We start from the raw sequence: 21,506 nt of genomic DNA on the forward strand, positions 1-21,506 counted from the left end.
GGCCCCGCCTTGTACATTTTTCTCAACAACATTGACCAATATATAGCCTGGATTCCTATGATTGACGTCCCTAATAACCAATAGCAGGCGTCCTCTGCAGCCATTCATTCCCACCCCTCGAGTGAATGCCAGAGAGTTTTTTGATGGCGACAGGTCTGGTAAGTGGGGAAGTTGACTACTTCTTTTCGAAGAAATAAAAGGTTCACAATAATTTCAAACTCGTTGCATTGTGTAATCCGTGTAACTGCGATTCTTACACCGTGTTTTAGTAGGGTTGTCACGCGCTTGTGTGTTGTCGAATCGCAGGTTTGTGCTCGACGTGTTTTCTTCGCTCGGTCGGTGCTTGTTGTTCTTCTGTTGACAAACCCATCCGACAGCAGTTTTGTAGACCGAAGTACGACATTGAATCGGTTAAATGTGCTCTAGGTGGCATGTAAATGTTGTTGTTAGGTCTGCGGAGTGTTTCGTGTCATTCATTTTGCGCGAGGCAGAGCGGTTGCGTCATGCCTCAACTTGTTGACATTCTTTTGTTTACAGTGTTAAACCCGACAGCCCCTAGGTTTCAGCAGACTGTTGTTGTTTTTAATAAGGAGTGAGACAATAACAAGCCTGGGTCTCACGCGCTCTTTTGGATATGATACTACTAAAGAAATGTTTTATTAATTAGGCTACATGTTGTTTTATTTAAAAAAAAAAAAAAAAAATTTACATAAGAAATGGAAGCGCCGTGGGGTTATCCACCCGTAGCCCAGAGAGCAAACGTTGATCGGTTGTCACAGTTCGCAAATGACAGTTAGTTCTTCCTTTTTTTTTAATGTATATATTCAATACTCTGGGGACTTTTTAAAAATCATTTTGTATGGTTTTTTCTCTTTACGTTGCGCCTCTATAAACATGAAATCAAGTGTGTCCTTAATGTTATGTCGTATTTATCGTTAACTTTTTATTTTCGAGCCTCAACACGACGCTTTAAAGACGATTTTTGCATATTAGTCACTTTTGCTACGCAGTTATGAATGAATGAGCTGTGGTACGCATGCGCTAAAATCCCTTTTAGTTTACAAACAAGGCCTCCACGCAGCGTGTCACATGACCAGTTACAGTGGTTAACTGTGTCGATACAGAGACAAAGGATCTCCTAAAGACTGTCTACCTTTTACGTTGTATTAACGCAATACGTGACGTTTCTGGAAATGATTTATTGCAGTAGGCTATGGGAATCACATTTCATTTGCTGTTATGCTATATCTAACAAGCTATGTTAATATTTTTCATTCCATTGATCCCTTCATTATGTCTAAAGTATTACCACAAAAAATACTCATACTATTCAGATCTATCACATCCCATTTTCATTATTAGTGGGTATTATTGGAACAGCGTTGTAAAACTGTTGCAGTTTCACTGTGTGAAATTCTAATTTTGTCTTTTGTTTTTGCCTTAACCAGCTGACGTGACAGAGGATGATGATGGAGGCTGAGTAACCGGACCTGTAGCCAGTTTAAGTAAAAAATACAAATAAACGATAGAGTAAACGACAGAAGTAGGAATGGACGAGCCCTTTGATCCCCTCAAGTGTATTGAAGACCTGCCATCCCCACCTGGGTGCCACATGGACTATGGTAAAATACTATACCAACAAGAAGTCACATTTAAGCAGACTGAGCTTTTTTTTTTTTTTTTTAATCTAATGTGTTTTGTGAATATTAATTTTAACCTTTTATCAGATGACATGCCAGAGCTGCAGGAGGTGGAGGAAGACCAGAGATCACCAGGTTTATTTCAGGTTGGAGCAGCAGTGTCTCACCAAGATCTCAGCTGCTCCCCCAGCACCAATTGGCTTGCTGAGCTGGCTAATATTGCTACAAGTCCTCAAAGCCCTTTGCTGAAGGATGCCCCTCATAAGAGGTTTGTAAATATGTAGTAGTTTTCAGCTACTTTAAAGGAGCTATATATAAGAAATGTATGGAAAGTAATCATACAATCACTCACTATGTCACAGAGTCAGTGGCATTTCGGCCTCCAGGTTGCCAGTTCCCACTGAGCTATGGAGATAAAAAAAAAGATCTCAGCTTACGCTAAAGGGAAGAATTATAAAGTGAAAGTAGGAAAAGACGGAGGAAGTGAGTGAAAGTGGAGCCAATGGCAAATAAAGTGATGGTGAACGTGTGGAACGGTTCATGAGATGAGTCCGGCCTGGTCAGTTCGGCTGGAGATATTTTATGATAACAGATGTAGATGTACTGCTGCTTCATCGCTCTCAATGATGCAGTCTAACATATTATAGAGAGGCATGATCATCTTAACTTTGAGACTATAGAGACTTGAGTGTGCCTCGGGGTACCATAGCCACAAAGCCGGAGCAAGGCGGAGGTTAGCGTGTGGCTCTCTGGCAACCTCAAGTCTGGGGGCGAGGGGGGAGGGGAAACAACGCGCTGCAGTATTTTGAATTTGACTGCAGCAACAGTTTTGGCCACAGTCTAGCTACTTTAATGATTACACACAAGAGACATTACACAAAAATAGATCAACTGTGCATATAACAACATAAGTAAACCCTTGTATAGCTGTGGGTATTCCAAATTGCATGGATAGTCACATACAAGACATGAAACAACGCCGATAAATGTGACTGGATGTCAGACAATCAGTAAATCCGGCCAACTGAACTCTTACAGGAATGCATTAAGCTGCTATTTTAGAGTTATACAGTGTCACCATTATGTTCTCTTTTCCTGACCCTTTTCGTTCTTTGTTTATCATGTAATGTCAGAAATTATGCTCATATTCTGACAAATGAATCACCACTGCAACTGCAAAAGAAGGATTTTGTATGTGAATGACACCTTAGCTAATTAACTAACCAACCAACTGACAAACACTTTGTATTAATATCATTGTCTTTTTTTTTTCAGATCATCTCCAGTCCACATCTTTGGCAGCAGTAATAGTTTACATTCCTACGCGCGGCCCCCATTAGCCAGTAGCGCACCCAACCCGTCCAGAGGCCACCTTAGGGAGCGCAGGCGTGTCAGGGTAACCTTGAGCCTTGAGCCTCATCCATTGTTGTAGAATCAGTGATTATTTCCAAATCAATTTTTGTATAACATGCACGATGAAACTGTTGGTTTTACTGATGTCATTGTAAGATGTTTTATCATCTGCAACAGGCCAGCAGTGAGTCGGAGTCTGGAGTGTTCTCAATGTCCTCATCCTTCTCTGATGATGAAGACATGGCCTGGTCCCACTCCTGGCCCTCTACAGCGTGGCATTGCTTTCTTAAAGGTGCATAAATACACATTTTTTTGGCAGAAAAGCATGTTCTTGATAAGTAAACCTCTTAGCTTAAAGGCACTGTCCATCTGTAAACATGTTGTCTCCATTAGGGTGCAATTCGAATGAATGAATGTTCTCAAACCTTTTAATGTTGACATCAACAATGTTTATAAGCAAATGCAACATAGATCAAATATTAATTTTCAAATATGATGAGGATGAGGATGTTTTTTTGTAAGATTTGTTATACCTGTCTGTTAAAAAACAAACAATAAAAGGCCTTACCTGTTAGTTTGTTATGGCCTAAAACTCTACTGATGAAAACCAAACATGCAATCAAAACTGTTCTGGACAGGAGCTGTTTAGGCGTTGACAGTAATCTCGTTTTGTTTTCTAAAAGGATTCTCCTTTCAAAAACTTCCGGAGTCACATTAAACAAGACTCTCAGACATTTGTACAGCGATCCTGACTTGTAGTTTCCAAATAGCTGCATTGCATTTATTCACCAGTATTCTCCTATCAGTATCAATGGACATCTGCTTTTTTTATCATGTTGCTGTGATATTTAGGGACTCGCCTGCGCTTCCATCGAGGTCCTAATGTTGAGTGGCAGGAAGCGGATGAACTCCGGGATTCAGATGATGACTCAGATGATGAAACCATGATGCCATGTTCCTCCTCTCGAAAGGTAAGTTATTTCACTGTGTCTTAAAATATCTGTACAATTTGCTATAGGGTGGAAAACCTCCCACCTATGCCCATCATACGTAGTAGTGTTGCATTGTTAAATACAATGTGACACATTCATTGTCTTTGGTTGTCAGTGGCTTGGAATAGCCACAAGGTGGCAGGCTAACAGTAAAACATCATTAGGTGAGTATAAGGCCTTGTTCAGACTGCATTACTGCCCTACAATGCAAGAGGGTTGTCATTTTTGGGACATTAAAGGTCTGCAACATCATGTGGATAAATATCTTGACTCAAAGTTATCTTATTTGGGATATATTTGTGGGTGGTTTTCACTGTAACTCCCAAAAACTGTGGTGAGAAGAGAACACCTTAACACCAGTTACCTTATTCTGTCTGTGTATAGAACTACCCAAAGCTGTGGGGAAACAGAACACCGTAACATGAGTTACCCTTTTCTATCTGTGTATAGAATGCACAACACGCCCTACTGTACAACAGGCTACTACCATTTTATGAACCAATGGCCTTTCTTGTGTTGTATGGCCAGCTTATATTTTGCCTCAATGCACAGATAGACAGAGGTAACTCTGAAATAATGGTAAAATGTTAAGTTTGAGTTAAATATTTTACTACTATTACTTGCAAAAGCAAGGATTTGACCAACTAAGTTCAATACAGTTGACTAGACAACAAAAATACTTTAAACACATTTTTCTGAGAACTGCACTCTGTGGAGTTACCCCTTTCTTCCGTTGTAGGGCATTAGATCCATTCTGCGTGTGTTTTATCCACATTGATTTCTATGGTAACAGGCTATTCCCAGAAAAAAACAAAACAAAACAGATGACAGTGAACTGTACTTGTTTCTGTCCCAAATCATGTGGAGCTGCACCACAAATAGTCTGATAATAAACAATAAAAGTCTGTTAAGTGAAGAGAAGCGACAGCAGCTGAGGTGACTGCTGAGTGGTGCTGCCGTCACCACTGGAATGACAGTGGCACAGATTTGGTGCAGGTGGAGCAGTGATGCCTGGTGGACGTTGGACGATGTGATGTGGCACTCACATTTCTGGATGCAAGAGCATGTGATGTTGGTCGTTTAACGCGCCGTCGCCATTGTTGTTGCTTTTGTTCATGTCGCGCTGCGAGTGACACAGAGGACACTCTGCATATTTGAACAGAGCCATTCACATTCAATTGGATCTGTTCAAAATCTAATCAGAACAGCATTTGAAACCACCTCCATGTGTGGTTTGAAACCGATTTGTAAAAATTGGATCTCATGTGTTCAGATTGTGTGGCAGTGTGAACAAGGCCTAAAATTGCAGCAATAAGTCTTGAAGCACATTCTTGTGTTGATGATTTTTTTCAGTGGTGATTGTTCTAATAGCCATGATAGAACATTTTGAACAGATAATCAGGCACCAAATATTCAGTATTGTGTTGAATTAGATTGAGTTGCAATAAAGACTTCTCTTATTGGCCTTTTGCTTCATTTACAGAGATATGGATCAGATGGGTTGAAGTTGGTGAGCCATGAAGAGACGGTATCTTTTGGCCAGGCAGTTCTGAAGCTGACCTTTGACCCTGGTTCACCTGATGATGGTCTTTTAACAGCTGAGTGTCGACTAGATCACCCTTTTTTTGTCAAAAATAAAGGTAATTCATAACTTTGTTTCCTGATATACTGCAAAAAGTTAACATTTGTATTTGATAAATGTGATTGATAAAAAAAAGAAGTCAGATCTGTTGGTAAAAGATAAAAACTTTTGATTTTGAGCACTATTTAGAAATGTGCCAACACATACCTCCATTGTGGTCAAAGTGTTTTTTTTTCTGTCGTCTGCTCTCTCCAGGTTGGTCTTCCTTTTATCCAAGCCTTACTGTGGTGCACCATGGGATCCCTTGCTATGAAATGCAGCTTGGCGACGTGTGCCTGCCACCAAACCACCCAGATGCAATTAACTGTGATGACTCCGTGGTCTTTGACACTTTCAGAAGGTGCATTCTCCTAAATAATGTGTACTTCATTTGGGGAAATAAAATACTTTGGTGTAAGTCATCATCAGAAAAGCAAAGTGAATTTTCCTTCTAACAACAAAGTTTTGCTTATCTTGGCAAGTGTAGCTGATAACGTGTAAGCATCAATTCAGGTTAGAAAGACTTGCAGAAATAATTACACTGTATAAGAAAAGTGCAATCTTTTTTTTTACATCAAAGTAAACAAAAATGGAAGATAGACATTTACACCATGAAAACAAAATGATGAGTTCATAAATATGCCACCAACATATTTATGAACTCATTATTTTGTTTCATGGTGTTAATTTCTCTCTTCCATTTTTGTTTACCTATGGTTAGGGTCAGTTGTAATTGTACGTAGTGTATATAAAAGTGTGAACTAGTCTTGGAATTCACACAATTAACACAAAACACTGTTTTCTTTCCTTCTTTACGCAGTTATGACTTCACCCCACTAGATTCCTCAGCAGTGTATGTTCTCAGCAGCATGGCTCGTCAGCGCAGGACCTCCCTGTCCAGCGGCGGTGCTGTCAGTCCAGACTGTGATAAGCTTGAGCACTCCAGCTTTCCACAGTCCTCAAGTAGCAAATCAAACAGGATGCACAGCTCAGGGACAGCCAGCAGTGCCACGCCTACAAAATGCAAGAGGCCAATGAATGCCTTCATGCTCTTTGCCAAGAAGTACAGAGTGGAATACACACAGATGTATCCTGGGAAGGATAACAGGTAAAAGTCAATACTCTCAGGTGCATTTATTCACACATGTAAAATGGTGGTCTCTTTTGAAAAGCAAAATTGTCTAGATATTTAAAACCCAAATAGCTGATAAATTCAAGCACCTGTTTAACTGCTGTCCTAGCCAGCTCCAGCAGATTCACAGGTCAAATTTCACCTTTGTTCAACACTTAATGACTAGAGGTACTGCAAAGTGTTTGGAAATTGAAAGGTTGTCATCCTTGCTGTTATATCACCTTTTGTAGTTACTGCAGCATCCCTTGTACTTGCTCTGATCTATATTTAATTATCATCATTAGAAATGTGAGATGTCCATTTTCAGGACTGAAAATAACTAAAAAAGCACATGCTCAATCTCATCCATCATGTTGGCCAGAGTCAAAGTGTTACAGTCTGTTACATGGGGACTCTTGGGGTCACATTTGCACTTCTGCAATTATTTAACCAGTGTATTGATTAGTGAAGTGATACCTGGATAAGCTGTGGATGATCAGTGGCTCAATTAAATTAATAATGCTTGCATCTTACCATTCAAAACTAAGTGAGCAATTGACTTATTTCTGAACCAGAGCTGGACCAATTCATCTTCCTTTATTGAGACACAAGACCTGCTGTACTACATGACTGCACAGGATATTTTTTGAAGTGTAGAATTATCATCAGGCACCACCGCCTGCAATTTCATTTTTGTGAACCATTATATTCCATAATATGTCCTCACATAGGAACAGAGGCTTAAAATGTGATTCTCATTTTAAAGAGCAATATAGATCCACACCTGTTTATGTGTGTTTTGGAGTATTTCATTTTCTGTCTCTAACCTTTCACTCCAGAGCCATTAGCGTCATCCTGGGTGATAAGTGGAAGAAGATGAAGAATGAGGAGAGAAGGATGTACACCATGGAGGCCAAAGCTCTGGCTGAAGAGCAGAAAAGACTAAATCCAGACTGCTGGAAACGTAAAAGAACCAATTCAGTAAGGACTGAGGTCACAGAAACAATAACATTTTTTCAGATTATATACTGACCTGTTAAATCATTAACTCCAATTCTTCCTTCCTAATGTGTACCTCTTGTTCATGTCATCTTTTAACAGGGTTCCCAGCAGACCTAGATAATCCCTCAGAATCCCCTGCTGCTGGTGTTTTTGATGTGGAGAGGTGCCACAGAGTCTGATGGACCACTTGATGCCTCTTTGCTCTCTTGTCTTCTTGAGACTTAACTGTGATTATGAATTCACTTCTTTTTTGTAATCTTGAAACATTAAGACAAACTAGAATTATGAACTATAAAGAAAACATGTAATCTAGTCACTAACAGTGCATATATTTTCTTATATCTTTATGTCAAAAATGTATTTTTCCCCTGAAAAAGGAATGAAGCCTTTCATTTATTTCAGGTCATTTCATCTTCAAGGTTGAGACAAATGAGAGCCCATGGTGCTATACATCAGTGCAGAAGGAACCATAACCAAGTCGTGTCTATATATAAGAGGGGAAGATAGGCAACTTTACACAAATGCTCATATTGATTATATTTGTAAAATCCAATATGTTGCACATATTGGTAACCCTTTTCATACATTTTATAAACAGTGTATATTCTGTAGCAGAACTAAGGCCAACAGTTTGCAATACTGCCCTGCCATGTCTTTGAATTAACTTAGCTCAACCACCTGGCTATATGACGAGAAGGCTTTCAGTGTGTGGTGGTGGGTTTACACTTAGTCACGAGGCACTTCAGGCCTTCACTGTAAGTGTTTTTTTCTTCTGCACTTTATATAAAAATGTAATCTAATTCTATACAGCCATTGTATACTGATGGAAACCATTTGTATCCACCTTATTCCGAACGTCAAAACCGGAAGCCGGTTTTGCACTTCCGGTGGGAATTGTATGTTTACGTTTCCATGGTTTCAGTTGTTGTTATAGTTGCGGTAGACGCATGGATCTATTAATGCTGGCTTTTAACACGGATGTCCATTTGTGTGATATCCATTGTTAAAATCTGGTGTGATGATCCATACGTTTTACAACCGGCTTACGTTTTTGACATTCAGAAAAAGGTGGATAAAAACAGCAAGTATCTTCATAGTTAGCCGTTTGACACAATCATGGCTCTGTAGCTGTGTTCTGCCTTCAGGTCGCTAATGAGTTTTAAGTGCTTTGTTCATAATGTACAGGTTTTGCAGCCCCAAAAACCTCTTGCACAAAATATCACATGTATCATATTATAAATATTTTTTTAAATTGTCCATCTTATCCAAGTGTTTTTTTTGTTTTTTGTTTTTTTTTCCAGCTGTAAATTGTAATCACAACCTGTGTGGATTCTTGGCTTTGTATTTGAATATGCATTCATGTTTTTTGGATGTCCTTAATATTGAATGATTATCACCTTCCTCAAGACAAGTGTGTCTCCTTTAACAGCACACTAAACCAGATAAACTCTGTCTGAAGCTTTAAGAGCTGTTGGTATCCACTGATCTAAAACATCCAATCAGTAAAGCTTGATGCCTCCAGGTAACAACACAGATAAGTGTGTTTTATTGCTGTTTCTCTACTGCTTTGCCACATAAAAAAACAGCATGTTCATTCTCATGTCTATTCACCTTGTGGCTCAAGGAGGGCAATGTTGAATGATTTAATTGAATGTAATACTCACTGGAACATTGGCCTCTTCCTCTGTCAATGAAAAATGATATTCAAAATGAATAACACATTATCATAAGATTTTAACTGGAGATTGTTTCAAAGGAACACGTTTTTTTCTAAATATCAACTGACAAAGTTAGGTGTGAAGTGAAGAACTTGTTGAACTTCTTTTGCTGCCTATACTTGAAAAATCACATTGAAAAAACTACTGGTAATAATAGTCAATATTATAACTGATTTGACAGATCCATCTCTCCATTTTTGTTTCAAAGACAACCAGCTGCTTCTTGATGATAAATATCAAAATCTCAATCATCTTCGCTCTGAAAGATGATATGATTATATGGACAGTATATAGTCTGTAGCTACTGTATACCCCATGATATGTGGTATGGTTTAGGAAACTAGAACATGCAGTGGTTGCATTAGAAAAGCAAGATATTACCTTTTTACCATAAGGTTAAAACAAAGAAGCCTCATATGATTTCTGGACAGTGGGCAGTTATTATTATTATATACTGTATATTTATGAATATCTTAGTGGCATTACTTGTTTACTATAGTGGACAAGGGAGAGTCTGAAAGGATGAGCTTTATAGCACTACATGCCTAATGAAATAACAATGGTCAACACCCCACAAGCCTTTTAAACAGAAATCCAAGAATTGCATGATACTGTAGCTTTGTGATCAGAAATTAAATGCATTTTTCAGATCTTGTCATGGTATATTAAAACCACATCCCTTTAGAGTGGAAGCAGAGGTGTTGGAGAATGTTCCTGTGTGAAGCAACTGAGCATGTGAAGTAGCAGTTGAAGCCTAAACATAATTTGTGCATTCTCAGTTCATCTTTAATGTCTTGTAACAATAATTAAAGGTGCAATAAACGACGGCACTCAGATGTCAAATTTCATTTTTGCTTAACTTTCTCTGAAACTTTGGAGTCCTTCAGCAGAGGGGTGCCATTAAAAAAAAACCTTAAAAGTCTTCCAAAAGTTGTAAAAGTGTTCCAAGCTTCACAAACAATTAGATCTTGGCGTTTTATTAGGATTTGCCCTGTCAAAAAAACACTTTTACAGTCAACCACTAGGTGGCACTGTCGAAAAACCATAAGGGGTCTGAACGTGCGGGTCCACAAGTGCGGTGGTCTGACTGTGCAGGGGTCTGCAGCATATAGATCTGACAATGCAGCTGTTGAACTGTACACACATGCTGCACTGACAGGTGGTTGTTCGAGCAAAACACACGTGTGAGATCAGTGGGTGGGGCGGACCACAGTAAACACCAGCCGTGCTCTTTGGTGTTACTTCCTGACGTGACTTATGGGGATAGCTGCTTAACGTAAGAGTTGGTACATCGGATGGCAGCAAAGATCAACAAACATGAATCGATAGCTCACAACAAACCCGGGAACGCAAAATGCGATGCTATCTTCACGCATTTCTCCTGTGCGTGCTCTTCACCTTCTGCTCGCTGCTGTATGTGTTCAACCAGCTCGCCTCCACCCTGGAGGAGGGCGACGAGTGGCGCCTGAGGGAGCAGGGGGCGGCCGACAGGAGCGGCCATGACACCGGCCACCTCCTCAGGAAAAGGCCGGGACTGGCAGCGGGCCTCCGAGACGGTGAAACGGGGCTTCACAGGTAGCTTAGCCGGCTTCATCACCTCACTGTCGGCAGAAGTAGTGGTTAGATAAAGATGCGTTCGCAGTTGCTAGTAAGTTAGCACAATATGGGTTTAAAAAAATACTTATAGCTAAAGTTGCCGGTGAAAGGTTTCTATCCTCCTTACGGCTAAAGTCAACGTTACCTGATTTAGGTTAGCTACCGGGCTAATAATAATTTAAAATGGATAACTTAGGATAAATGTAGTGTTTATTTGTGCTGTTTTACACCCACTGTTTACAACGTTATGTGTGCTTAATTACAAGTGCTGACTTTCAGTTGAACCTTTTATCTACCTTCTGTTAGCTTGATAATTGATGAACCATTACAACGTGGCTGCTAACTAACTAATACTGTGCCTCATTAGCTTCTCGGCTGGATTTCAAACGCCGCCATCTGTTGAACGACTAACTGTAGGAAGCAGCTCAGGGGAGATACAGTATATAATCCCTTTAAGCATCATCACGGTCTGATGTCCGACAGATTAATTTAACTCTTTGAGTGTGGCAAAGCTCACGTTTTCATCCTGACAGGTGTAAGTCACTGTCAGTTTCTTACTGGAGTCCGTATGGGAGACTGGCTGCTGATGTTTGTGGAGTGAACTGCTTATTGGAGTCTTCTCTTCTTAGGTATGACCGATTTTGTGCCTCTCTATGTGATAAAGCCTCTATACCACCTTTGAATAGACTCATAGATTTTACCTTTCACTTACTTGTTCTTGGTTCACAGTTCAGATGAGCCCAGTGCTGCTATCTCAGTGTTCCTTGTGACTGCTCATGAGTTGTTGAAGTCATAAATCGTAGTTATCATAAATCACACATGCTGACAACTGAGTGTTTTCCACCAGATTGCCTTTACATCTGAATGTAAAGATAATCTAGTGGAAAACACATTTATCTGCACTGTATTATAACCATTACTCTCTGTTATATCTGTCATCGACATTCCTACATAATCCTGTTAAGACTGCCAATAAATCCCTGACAGATTATTCATAATCTCTAATCCCACACACAGTAATACCAGGGCTCTGCGCTTTTTTTACTAGGAGCACAGTGGCCCCTAATTTAAAATTTTAGGAGTGCAAGCAGAAAACCATAAATCAACTTGCAAATCAAATATTTATGGTACATTCTTTTTCATTCTGGATCCTCACACATATTGGCCTGCCACCTGTAATGCGAGATTCAAGAGTCTTTGAGTCGCCCCTTCCATGTTGGATGTGTTCATGTGTTAAAATTAAAATACTGGGGTGCACATGAGCAAGTAGATGAAAAATTTACTTGCACTGTCTCACATTTTAGTGGCAAAATGTCCCGATTTAGGGGGCATTTTGGGAGCTGTAGCAATTTCTGGATTCAGTGCAACATTGTTATCTCAGGTAGCAAAGAGCATGATAATATAGGTCTTGGGGCAAATCTGTCTTGCTACCTCTTGATCTATGCTAAACTTGCCATATTATGATATATGATTAAAAATCGGTCCATTTAAATTTATGAGTTTCAATCTTGTAAGTACAAGTTTACAAGGAACACTTGGAGGCAGCACAGCACATGAGTGATAGAACATCTCTTCATTACATCTAATGACAGTTTCAACCCTACAGGGCTGTCAGCTGAGCCTGCTGATGCCTTCATTACTTGTACTATATGTCACTGAATCCATGCTGTTGAAATAATGAGAGACGGGGTTCATTACTGAATCATTTAACTTTGTCTTGGCTCTTAGAGAGAGGCCGGGCTCAGCAGTCAAGGGACACGGTGATGAGAGGAGTCACCTGGCTGTGGTGGCCTGTGGCCCCCGGCTAGAGGAGACTCTCACCATGTTGAAGTCCGCTGTTCTCTTCAGCAAAAAGCCTCTGCACTTTTACATCTTTGCTGAGGATAATCTGCATGACGGCTTCAGAAGTGCAGTAAGTGGTCTCTCATTGTCACTGCGCAAGCACTTAAAGTGAGTTTCTTAGATACAGTATATACCCGAGTTGAGACAAAATCTGACCTTCTGTCATCTTTGTGCTTATCTTTTCTTAAAGCTGGACTCCTGGCCGAGGGCAGTTCAGAACAAGTTTAACTTTACCGTCTATCCCATCACCTTCCCCAAGGATAATGCGAAAGAGTGGAAGAAGCTCTTCAAACCCTGTGCTTCTCAGAGGCTCTTCCTGCCAGTAAGCGTAGCGTCATCTCCCATAGATGTATGATTTGTAATAGCTACACGTTTGCAACATATTCTTATAATATCGCCGTCTTGTTTCCAGCTGATCCTGAAGGAGGTGGATTCTTTACTCTATGTGGACACAGATATCCTTTTCCTGCGGCCAGTAGAGGACATCTGGGCCTTGCTTTCTCAGTTCAACTCAAGCCACCTAGCTGCCATGGCTCCAGAGCACGAGGAGCCACGCATCGGCTGGTACAACCGCTTCGCCCGTCACCCTTATTATGGCAAGACGGGCGTCAACTCAGGCGTCATGCTCATGAACATGACACGACTCAGGGAGAAACATTTTAAGGTACTTGTAAACAGCAGTGTGCAGGATGTAAACAACATTAGTACCTCTGTTGTCACTTAGAATACTAGTGTGTCATAACATCCATTGATTAGGACTCACTTAAAGGGATAGTTCAACATTTTGGCAAATTGGCCCATTCCCATAATCCCTATAGTCATAGCAGTAGGTTTGTTACTTTTAATTGTCGGTGCAAGCTATTTTTTAGAACGGCGGAGCAGAGCTGCGAGCTGCTCAGAGCTACGCTACGGAGGCTAATGGGATTTCTTGGTTTCCCTCATCGTTCTGTTATTATTTCATAGCGTGGTGAATGTTCAGGTCACAACTTGTTCTCAAGAGCGTTTTGGAGTCGTTGTACTGTGTATTCGATGAGTTTGATGAGCGAAACCAAGAAATCCCATGAGCCTCCGTAGCGTAGCTCTGAGCAACTCGCGGCTCTGCTCCGCCGTTCTAAAAACAGCTTGCACCGACAATTAAAAGTAACGAACCTACTGCTATGACTATATGGATTATGCCAATGGGCCAATTTGCCAAAATGTTGAACTATCCCTTTAAGAAGGCATAGAGTACCATGAATTATCTAAAATGTAAGAAAACAGGAATATTATTATTTCCATATTTGAATTTTATCATAATTGCAAAGGAATGTTTCTAAAGCACGTGCAGCTCAAATGCAACAGTCAGTCAATCAGTGTAAGTGGGCTGTGTCAGTTACTTTGATATTTATTTTTATTGAGTAATATGATGCTGCCTTATCCTACTTTATTGAACATTGACTTTTTAATATTACGTTAATTAGAAAATCCTTTGAGAGGTGTTACATTTTTAATCTTGCTATAAAGAATTGTGAATACTGAAAGGAGGTTTCTCAGGAGAAGCTGTACCACCGATATTGACCAGTTGAGGTCACTCTTGTAGTTCCTTTGAAAAGCCTCACCGTGAGCGTACATGTCTGACAGATGAAACAGTTACTTTGAGTTGAAGTGTTGACAGAGAGATTCATTTCCCAGAACTGCAGGCTCACGGTTCCCTCATGTAAAATAATATGGTTAATATAATGGGCTGTGTTTTGTTCTTGCAGAATGACATGACAACAGTTGAACTGCGGTGGGAGGAAATTCTGATGCCTCTTCTCCAGAAGTACAAACTTAATATCACCTGGGGCGACCAGGACCTTCTGAATATCATATTTCATCATAACCCAGGTTCATGTGACAACAATATAGAAACATTTTAAGTCTTGAATGTTATGACACCTGAACAATTTTAGTTTTTTTTCAGACATTTACCATCAAATAAACCAACATTTGTTTGTTCAGTAAACCCAGTTATTAAGACTTCTCATCAATCCTGTGTTACAGAGAGCCTGTATGTGTTCCCCTGCCAGTGGAACTACCGTCCAGACCACTGTATCTATGGCAGCAACTGTCAAGAGGCTGAACAAGAAGGTGTCTTCATTCTCCATGGTAACAGGGGGGTGTACCATGATGACAAGCAGCCAGCGTTTCGAGCTGTCTACGAGGCCATCCAGAAGGTAGAGAAAGCCTCAACTAACCAGAACCAAAAAAACACCAGTGTTTCTGAAGGGCTCTTGGTTTTTTTCTTAACAATCTTCAAGTCTTGCAAAAGAATAGAACTGAGTATATTCATTCTTCCAAACCACTCTATTGAGAGTACTTCAGACAAAGGCAAGCTGAAAACTTAAAGGGATACTTCACCCAAAATCAATAATTCACCAATCATGCCAAGGAAGGGTTTGGAGAACTTCTGGAGTCATCAAAACGCTTTTGGAGTTCCAGGGGGGGTCCGGCTGGCAACGGATTTTCTTGTAATGGCAGCGGATAGAGCTCAGTTTTGAATCGTCCAAAACACACACTATGAAACATCCAGATACCTCCATACTGCTCATCTGTACTGACCCAAGTGTCCTGAAGCCGCCACATGAAAAAGTTGTTCAGAAAAAAATAATTTGATCTCTGTTTTTAGCCTTGTTGTAGTAGTAGCTCCCAGTGGCTGTGCGAGATGCACAAGATTTGCTGCGAGATGTTCTTCCGTGTTTATATCATACATCCAGTGGTTTACAACGACGAACAAACATCTCACAGCAAATCTCACACATGCGCACAAACATCAACAGAGTCACTGGGGGCTACTGCTACAACAAGGCTAAAAACAGAGATCAAATTATTTTTTTCCTAACAACTTTTTCATGTCGGGGCTTCAGGACACTTGGGTCAGAACAGACAAGCAGTATGGAGGGGTTTGGATGTTTCATAGTGTGTGTTTTGGACAATTCAAAACTGAGCTCTATCCGCCGCCATTATATGAAAATCTGTTGCCAGCCAGACCCCCCCTGGAACTCCTAAAAAGTTTTGTTCTCCAAACCCTTCCTTGACGGCATGACGGTGAGTAGATGATTCGTGAATTATTGATTTTGGGTGAAGTATCCCTTTAATGTAGGGGAAGTTATATTTGTAAAGCTTTGTTTATTTTATTGAGTCTTTATAGACTGTCTTTCTGGTGCCGGTGTTTCTTTAGGGGGCATTTGTGTAAATGGACCAGACTATTTGGAGAGACATTTACTCGTCATTATGTCATCGATAGCCACTCCAGACCATTGCTTTTCTCCTATGGGTGCCTCCGTCCACCAGTGCTTAATCAATAGACTGTTAAACATTTCCGTCATCCTGTCTCAGCTCTCCCAAACCAGACAAATGATCCCCTCCCAGTTTGAACCAGTGCACAGGTTGCTTGAGATGTTGTTAACTGTAAGGCTAAATACCACCAGGTTTGTTGCAGATGTGATGCAACTTATAATTCAAAGCACTTAATCTGACATTTCTTTGAGCACTAATTGTAGTGTCACACTGGTTCAGGTCAAAAGAGGTCTGGATTCTTCTGGATCATTACTGGTAGGTCAGTGGTAAATTATTCATAAAACAGTCAGTGTCACCATTACCAAGAATTATTTGACAAAAGCAATTATGCTTAAAAACAACAGCATTTTAGCTTTACTCCATGTTTAGTATTAAATGTACTGTAGATGTTTTTCAGTGTGACAGATAAAACTAAAGGAAATTGTAAATGGTAACTGAAAAACTGTCTCTATTCGATTTTTATTTTTTTTATTTTTCTTGTCATAGTTAAAGGGATAGTTCACCCTAGAATGATATTTCGCTCATTATCTACTCACCCTCATGTTGACTAAGGGCTGGAAGAATTTTCAGAGTCCACCGTCCCTTCTCTGAGTTACAGGGGGTCTCAGCGTAGCAGTGCATTTCAATGCAACGGTTGCAAAGGGACACCAGAGCTCTTCGTAAAAAAACACACACAAAAAAACATCCAAATACCTCCATGATGCTCGTATGTAATGTCCGTCTTGTGCTGAAGCCCCAAATTGCGTAATTGTCCCGAAAAAAATTAAATAAGTCTATATTTTAAGCTTGTTTGTAGCGGAAGCTTCTCGAAGCTCCTCTTCCTGGTCCGTCCAAATCTCGCGTGATTCGCAGTAACCACACTGACGCCGGCGCAAATCACGCGAGATTTGGACGGACCAGGAAGAGGAGCTTCGAGAAGCTTCCGCTACAAACAAAATATAGACTTATTTAATTTTTTTCGGGACAATTACGCAATTTGGGGCTTCAGCACAAGACGGACATTACATACGAGCATCATGGAGGTATTTGGATGTTTTTTTGTGTGTGTTTTTTTACGAAGAGCTCTGGTGTCCCTTTGCAACCATTGCATTGAAATGCACTGCTACGCCAAGACCCCCTGTAACTCAGAGAAGGGACGGTGGACTCTGAAAATTCTTCCAGCCCTTAGTCAACATGAGGGTGAGTAGATAATGAGCGAAATATCATTCTAGGGTGAACTATCCCTTTAAAGGTAGGATTGGAAATCGGTCACATTTTTAAAATACACAAGTCAAAAGTCCCAGGCCATTTCCTCAGACTTCTCTGGCACCTTCACTTTTCACCTAGGTGAGGGAGGAGGGAGAGAGTCAGAGAGATGGCAGCTTGATTGACACATCCCGATCCAATTGATTTTTATGACATTAAATATGATTGGATGCTGTTTTTACAGGATTGTCCGACTCCGTCCCACAGGTGGCTGACTTTTTTCATTCTTGTGAAAAAGCATTCAATTAATTGGCTGCAATCGAAGTGTTCTTTCAATCTTTCAAAACTAAAATAACTTCTTGCTTTTTGGCACCTGAACAGCCAAACATTTTCACAATTGTAGCAGTCTAAATTCAGGTGTGACACCCGACAGAGCGCTGCCGGTGCAAGAAAGAAAGAAAGAAAGTATGACATCTGTCAGATTTACTCCTCACAATGCTTTTCAGCTTTTAGAGCTTAAAAGTCCACTACACATCCATCACCAGCGACAAAGCAAGTCAGCCGCAGAGCTCTCTCTCTCCCTCTCCCTCTCCCTCTCCCTCTCCCTCTCCCTCTCCCTCTCCCTCTCCCTCTCCCTCCCTCTCTGTCGCATTGGCGGCTCGCCTTCGATCTGCTCTTTTTGATTCCAGCACACCGGTCAACGCGCAGGCAGCACTGGGTCGAGCGAGGGAAGCTTCATTAGCCGGTCTCCATCCATTACCGCCACAGGGCCCGGCCTGGCCACTATCAGTGCGGGCAATGTTCTCAGCCATTAAGTAAACGAGCAGGCTTCATTACGGGGCACTCGGCCCCCACGCCTCCATCACTCTCTCCGACAGCACAAACACACACACATAGGAGCACAAGACAGCACACAACAGACTTGGAATTATTTCAGGAGGTTGAAGAATGCTGCGGTTTCTCATTAGTTATCATAAAATGTGCGCTGTATTAAGTAGATGGATGTAAGATATGAGGCTTTGTTGTACAATTAGCTTATTAAAACACAGCCTGGTCTAACCGAAGACGGTTTCATCCTTTGTTGTGCTAAGCTATGTTTTTGTTGAAGCTTTTATCAACTTCCTGTTGCTCCAGCTCCTCTGGCCCCCTCCCACTTTGTTCCCACTCAGTCCTTTGAGGACGGCATCCTGAAGCCTGGAGCAGGCAATTCTGGAGGAAACTCTCATTTCCATCTCACCAAGAGCCTGGCTCCCATGGCAGACTCTCCCAGCCAGCAGAGGAGCTTGCAATAAAGGGCACTACCATTACGCAGCCAAGCCCACAGAAGAGTTGTAAAATTTTTAGTGCTGATGCCGGTTTGAGACATCATGATGGCTGTGTGGACAACGCAGCAGCAGCATCCACATAAAAATCAATAGGAGGCTGTTAATGGTGTTTTATTGCCTGCTGCAGTATATGAATGATAATAAAGAAAGCTTGCTTATGCCTGGCAAAGCTAGAGTCAAATGAGATGCTGTGGAATAGTGATCTTTCTTTTCATTTAACAAAAGCCTCCATCGTTGATATCAAACTGGCTGGAGAGCAGGAAGTTTTATCTTTGCTGTTTACCTGCTGACACAAAGGGATGCACTGATGAAGGAGATGAGGAATTCTGCAGCTGGAGCTGTCACACCCTGCTGAACCCATTCTGTGTGTCACCGTGGTTCTAGATATTCAGATAGATAAACACGGTGAATTGACAGATATGAATCAAATGCAGAGTGTTATTGTCTTGAGAGCGACTCTGAATATATTTGATTTGAATGCAGGTTTTATTGTTCCGTCATGATTGACACAGGAGGAAACAGGTGTTGAAATATATATCTGCTTAATTTGATTTTTCACTTTTTTTTTTTCCAAGAGCTGAAATTATTAACTGTACAATAGCAGCGCAGCTCTGTTAATAAATCTAATGTATATGGTTATTACAGGATCTCTGCAATCAGAAATATAGAAATATAATACCTGTATGTTTCTCTTCCTCTTTTCATCACAGCACCCGTTTGGCGAGAACATGGAGGCCTCGTTGCTCCAGCCGCTAGAAGCATCACTCCAGGCCACCACACATTCCTACTGTGGAAGAACCAGCCATCTGTTTACCAAGAGTTTAAAACAGAGCATCCTGTCTGCTTATGGACTTCATACCTGATAAACAGACTTACTGTATTTCAGACAATCAGGGGATAATGTTTTGTTTTTTTAGGGAGAACCTACAATCACGTTTTACAATTGTCCAAGATCTTTGTGAAAAGAAACACAACGGCACTTAAACACACCGTTCTTATGGAGACTATTTTTTATTAGAGTTGTTTTAATATAATGTTGTATACAGGTGTATTTTTGTCAATGCAGTATATCATAGAAAACAAGTTGTTATTGTTATTTTCAGGTACTCATTAGGTACACCAGAATGTTCATCATTGTTATTATTACGGTACTTTATTAGTGTTGAGAACTTTTAAACTCATAGATCAGTATTTATTATTGTTTGACCTCAGCACTTTGGATGTTTAACATGTCATCATTTCATATACTCTGGTATGGGAGTCTCGTAGCTTTGTTTGCTGTACATTGTTATGGTATTTAAGTCATTTCTCTAACTTCACGCACATTTTCCTAGAACTGGAACAGTGTCATAGACGGCAGTTAGTTTCTAATCAAGCCAGTTAGTGTCATGAAATCTGCGGTTTAGCAAACATTTGCACTATTTGTTGGAGATTGTAACAATGTAATTGAAGATTGTAACGACGTAAAATCTGTGGGTTTAATGTTGGACTGCTAAAAGGAAAAACACTCAAATGTTTGGGAAATAAATATTTTATAAAAGTTGAATGTTCTCAGATGATTAAACGCTATGATACAGTTTGTAGAATCTTGGGATTTTATACGCTCGTTATGATGTTGAATGGAAAATGTCAAAGCATTGTAAATGTGATCCATTGCCCAATTAAGTAAATGTACACTACTTGTAGATGCGAATACACTTTATATTAAAAGAACATCTTAATACTGTGTTGCTGAAGCCTGATGAAATTACAGCAATTAAGTATCAGTAAAAAAAAGGAAGATGAATTGCGGTATAATGAAATTATTTTCATGCCTGGCTGCAGTTCCTTTCTATCTCGGAAGCTCTTTTCTTCCATTATCTCCCTTTTGATTTTAGAATAGTTTCTGATCCTTTTTCATAACTGCTTTGCATAAACTGTATTTGTTGCCCACTGACTCCACACAAAGACTGATGCGTGAGCCGTGTCCTAGAAGGCAGCAAGCAAGCTGAAAATAAGAAATCAATGTGTGAGTGTGAAGACTTCAGAAAGTGTTGTTAGATGGCCAAAAAGGAGCTGATGTGTCTGGGTCAGTAGCCTCTGGCTCTTCATTTCACAGGCAGATTGACAGACGTGCCGGGAATAGGCAGCAGGTCTGCACGATGAATTTAAAACGGGGCTCGATGTTAAGGAGCTGTTAGATTTATCCATTTTTCTTGTCAAGGAACTGCGGTGTGTGCAGCGAGTGTGGGAAACGTTTTCGGTGTTTTTAGGAAAGAAGGTAATCTAAAGCTCAGTTTCGTGATGTGAAGAAACCAATCACAGCCGACTGACTCCATTACATCTGCGTCTTAGGCAATTAATGCTCGTACTGCGAAATATTGAGAAGTAAATTTAAGATTTTGTTTGGTTTTTTTTATCTGGGAAAGGTTGCAGACAAATCAAATGATAGATCCTTTTAGGCCTCAGGACATTTTACTCAGTGTTGGGTGATGTTCTGCAGATGTGAATGGATGGTTTATAAATTGCCAATCCCTCTTACAAAAGTGTCTTCACATTGTAGTTTGCTCTTTGGATGCAGTTAAAAAAAAAAAAAAAACATAAAAATGCAAGAGGTCAGTCTATGTTTTTTACAAGACAATCATACATTTGCAGTGAAATGATCACTGATATCACTGAGCACAAACCCTCAGCAAGATGTATGTTTACAACCACAATATGCAAAGCACATTCCGTTTTTTAGGTGGAAAGGTTAATGCTGCTACGGCCTGGCTGGTTTTACTCCCCCCCGAGTGTAATGGTGATTGAGCTCTCATTCTCCATC

The 21,506-nt window shown here is 40.4% G+C and overlaps 2 protein-coding genes across 4 annotated transcripts; both read left to right on the top strand.

Annotated features, from left to right (window-relative positions):
* Positions 1-130: 130 nt before the first annotated feature.
* hbp1 (HMG-box transcription factor 1) lies at positions 131-8,559 on the top strand. Its single transcript, XM_085778130.1, has 11 exons — positions 131-158; positions 1,449-1,622; positions 1,728-1,908; positions 2,916-3,036; positions 3,171-3,285; positions 3,846-3,964; positions 5,469-5,625; positions 5,823-5,967; positions 6,427-6,714; positions 7,557-7,698; positions 7,819-8,559. The coding sequence occupies exons 2-11, from the start codon at positions 1,550-1,552 to the stop codon at positions 7,834-7,836; spliced, it is 1,359 nt and encodes a 452-aa protein (XP_085634256.1). The 5' UTR covers positions 131-158; positions 1,449-1,549; the 3' UTR covers positions 7,837-8,559.
* A 2,092-nt stretch (positions 8,560-10,651) lies between these two features.
* gxylt1a (glucoside xylosyltransferase 1a) lies at positions 10,652-20,429 on the top strand. Of its 3 annotated transcripts, none has more exons than XM_085778135.1 (8): positions 10,652-11,012; positions 11,567-11,662; positions 12,762-12,945; positions 13,066-13,197; positions 13,288-13,539; positions 14,618-14,741; positions 14,898-15,070; positions 19,414-20,429. In XM_085778135.1, the coding sequence occupies exons 1-8, from the start codon at positions 10,792-10,794 to the stop codon at positions 19,564-19,566; spliced, it is 1,335 nt and encodes a 444-aa protein (XP_085634261.1). In that variant the 5' UTR covers positions 10,652-10,791; the 3' UTR covers positions 19,567-20,429. The 3 variants fall into 3 exon arrangements, with proteins under 3 accessions (XP_085634261.1, XP_085634262.1, XP_085634263.1); XM_085778136.1 differs by having other exon boundaries at positions 11,567-11,652; positions 12,755-12,945; XM_085778137.1 differs by lacking the exon at positions 11,567-11,662.
* Positions 20,430-21,506: the final 1,077 nt, after the last annotated feature.

This window comes from Trachurus japonicus, chromosome 6 (genome assembly GCF_045865225.1).
Source record: "Trachurus japonicus isolate A0001 chromosome 6, Traja_1.0".
Lineage (NCBI taxonomy): Eukaryota > Metazoa > Chordata > Actinopteri > Carangiformes > Carangidae > Trachurus > Trachurus japonicus.

Coding starts and splice junctions, on each gene's coding strand:
- hbp1 (XM_085778130.1), top strand. CDS start 1,550: ATGGACGAGCCCTTTGATCCCCTCAAGTGTATTGAAGACCTGCCATCC. Junction 3,286..3,845: donor GTGGCATTGCTTTCTTAAAG/GTGCATAAATAC, acceptor TGTGATATTTAG/GGACTCGCCTGCGCTTCCAT. Junction 3,965..5,468: donor CATGTTCCTCCTCTCGAAAG/GTAAGTTATTTC, acceptor CTTCATTTACAG/AGATATGGATCAGATGGGTT.
- gxylt1a (XM_085778135.1), top strand. CDS start 10,792: ATGCGATGCTATCTTCACGCATTTCTCCTGTGCGTGCTCTTCACCTTC. Junction 11,663..12,761: donor TTGGAGTCTTCTCTTCTTAG/GTATGACCGATT, acceptor CTTGGCTCTTAG/AGAGAGGCCGGGCTCAGCAG. Junction 14,742..14,897: donor CATATTTCATCATAACCCAG/GTTCATGTGACA, acceptor CCTGTGTTACAG/AGAGCCTGTATGTGTTCCCC.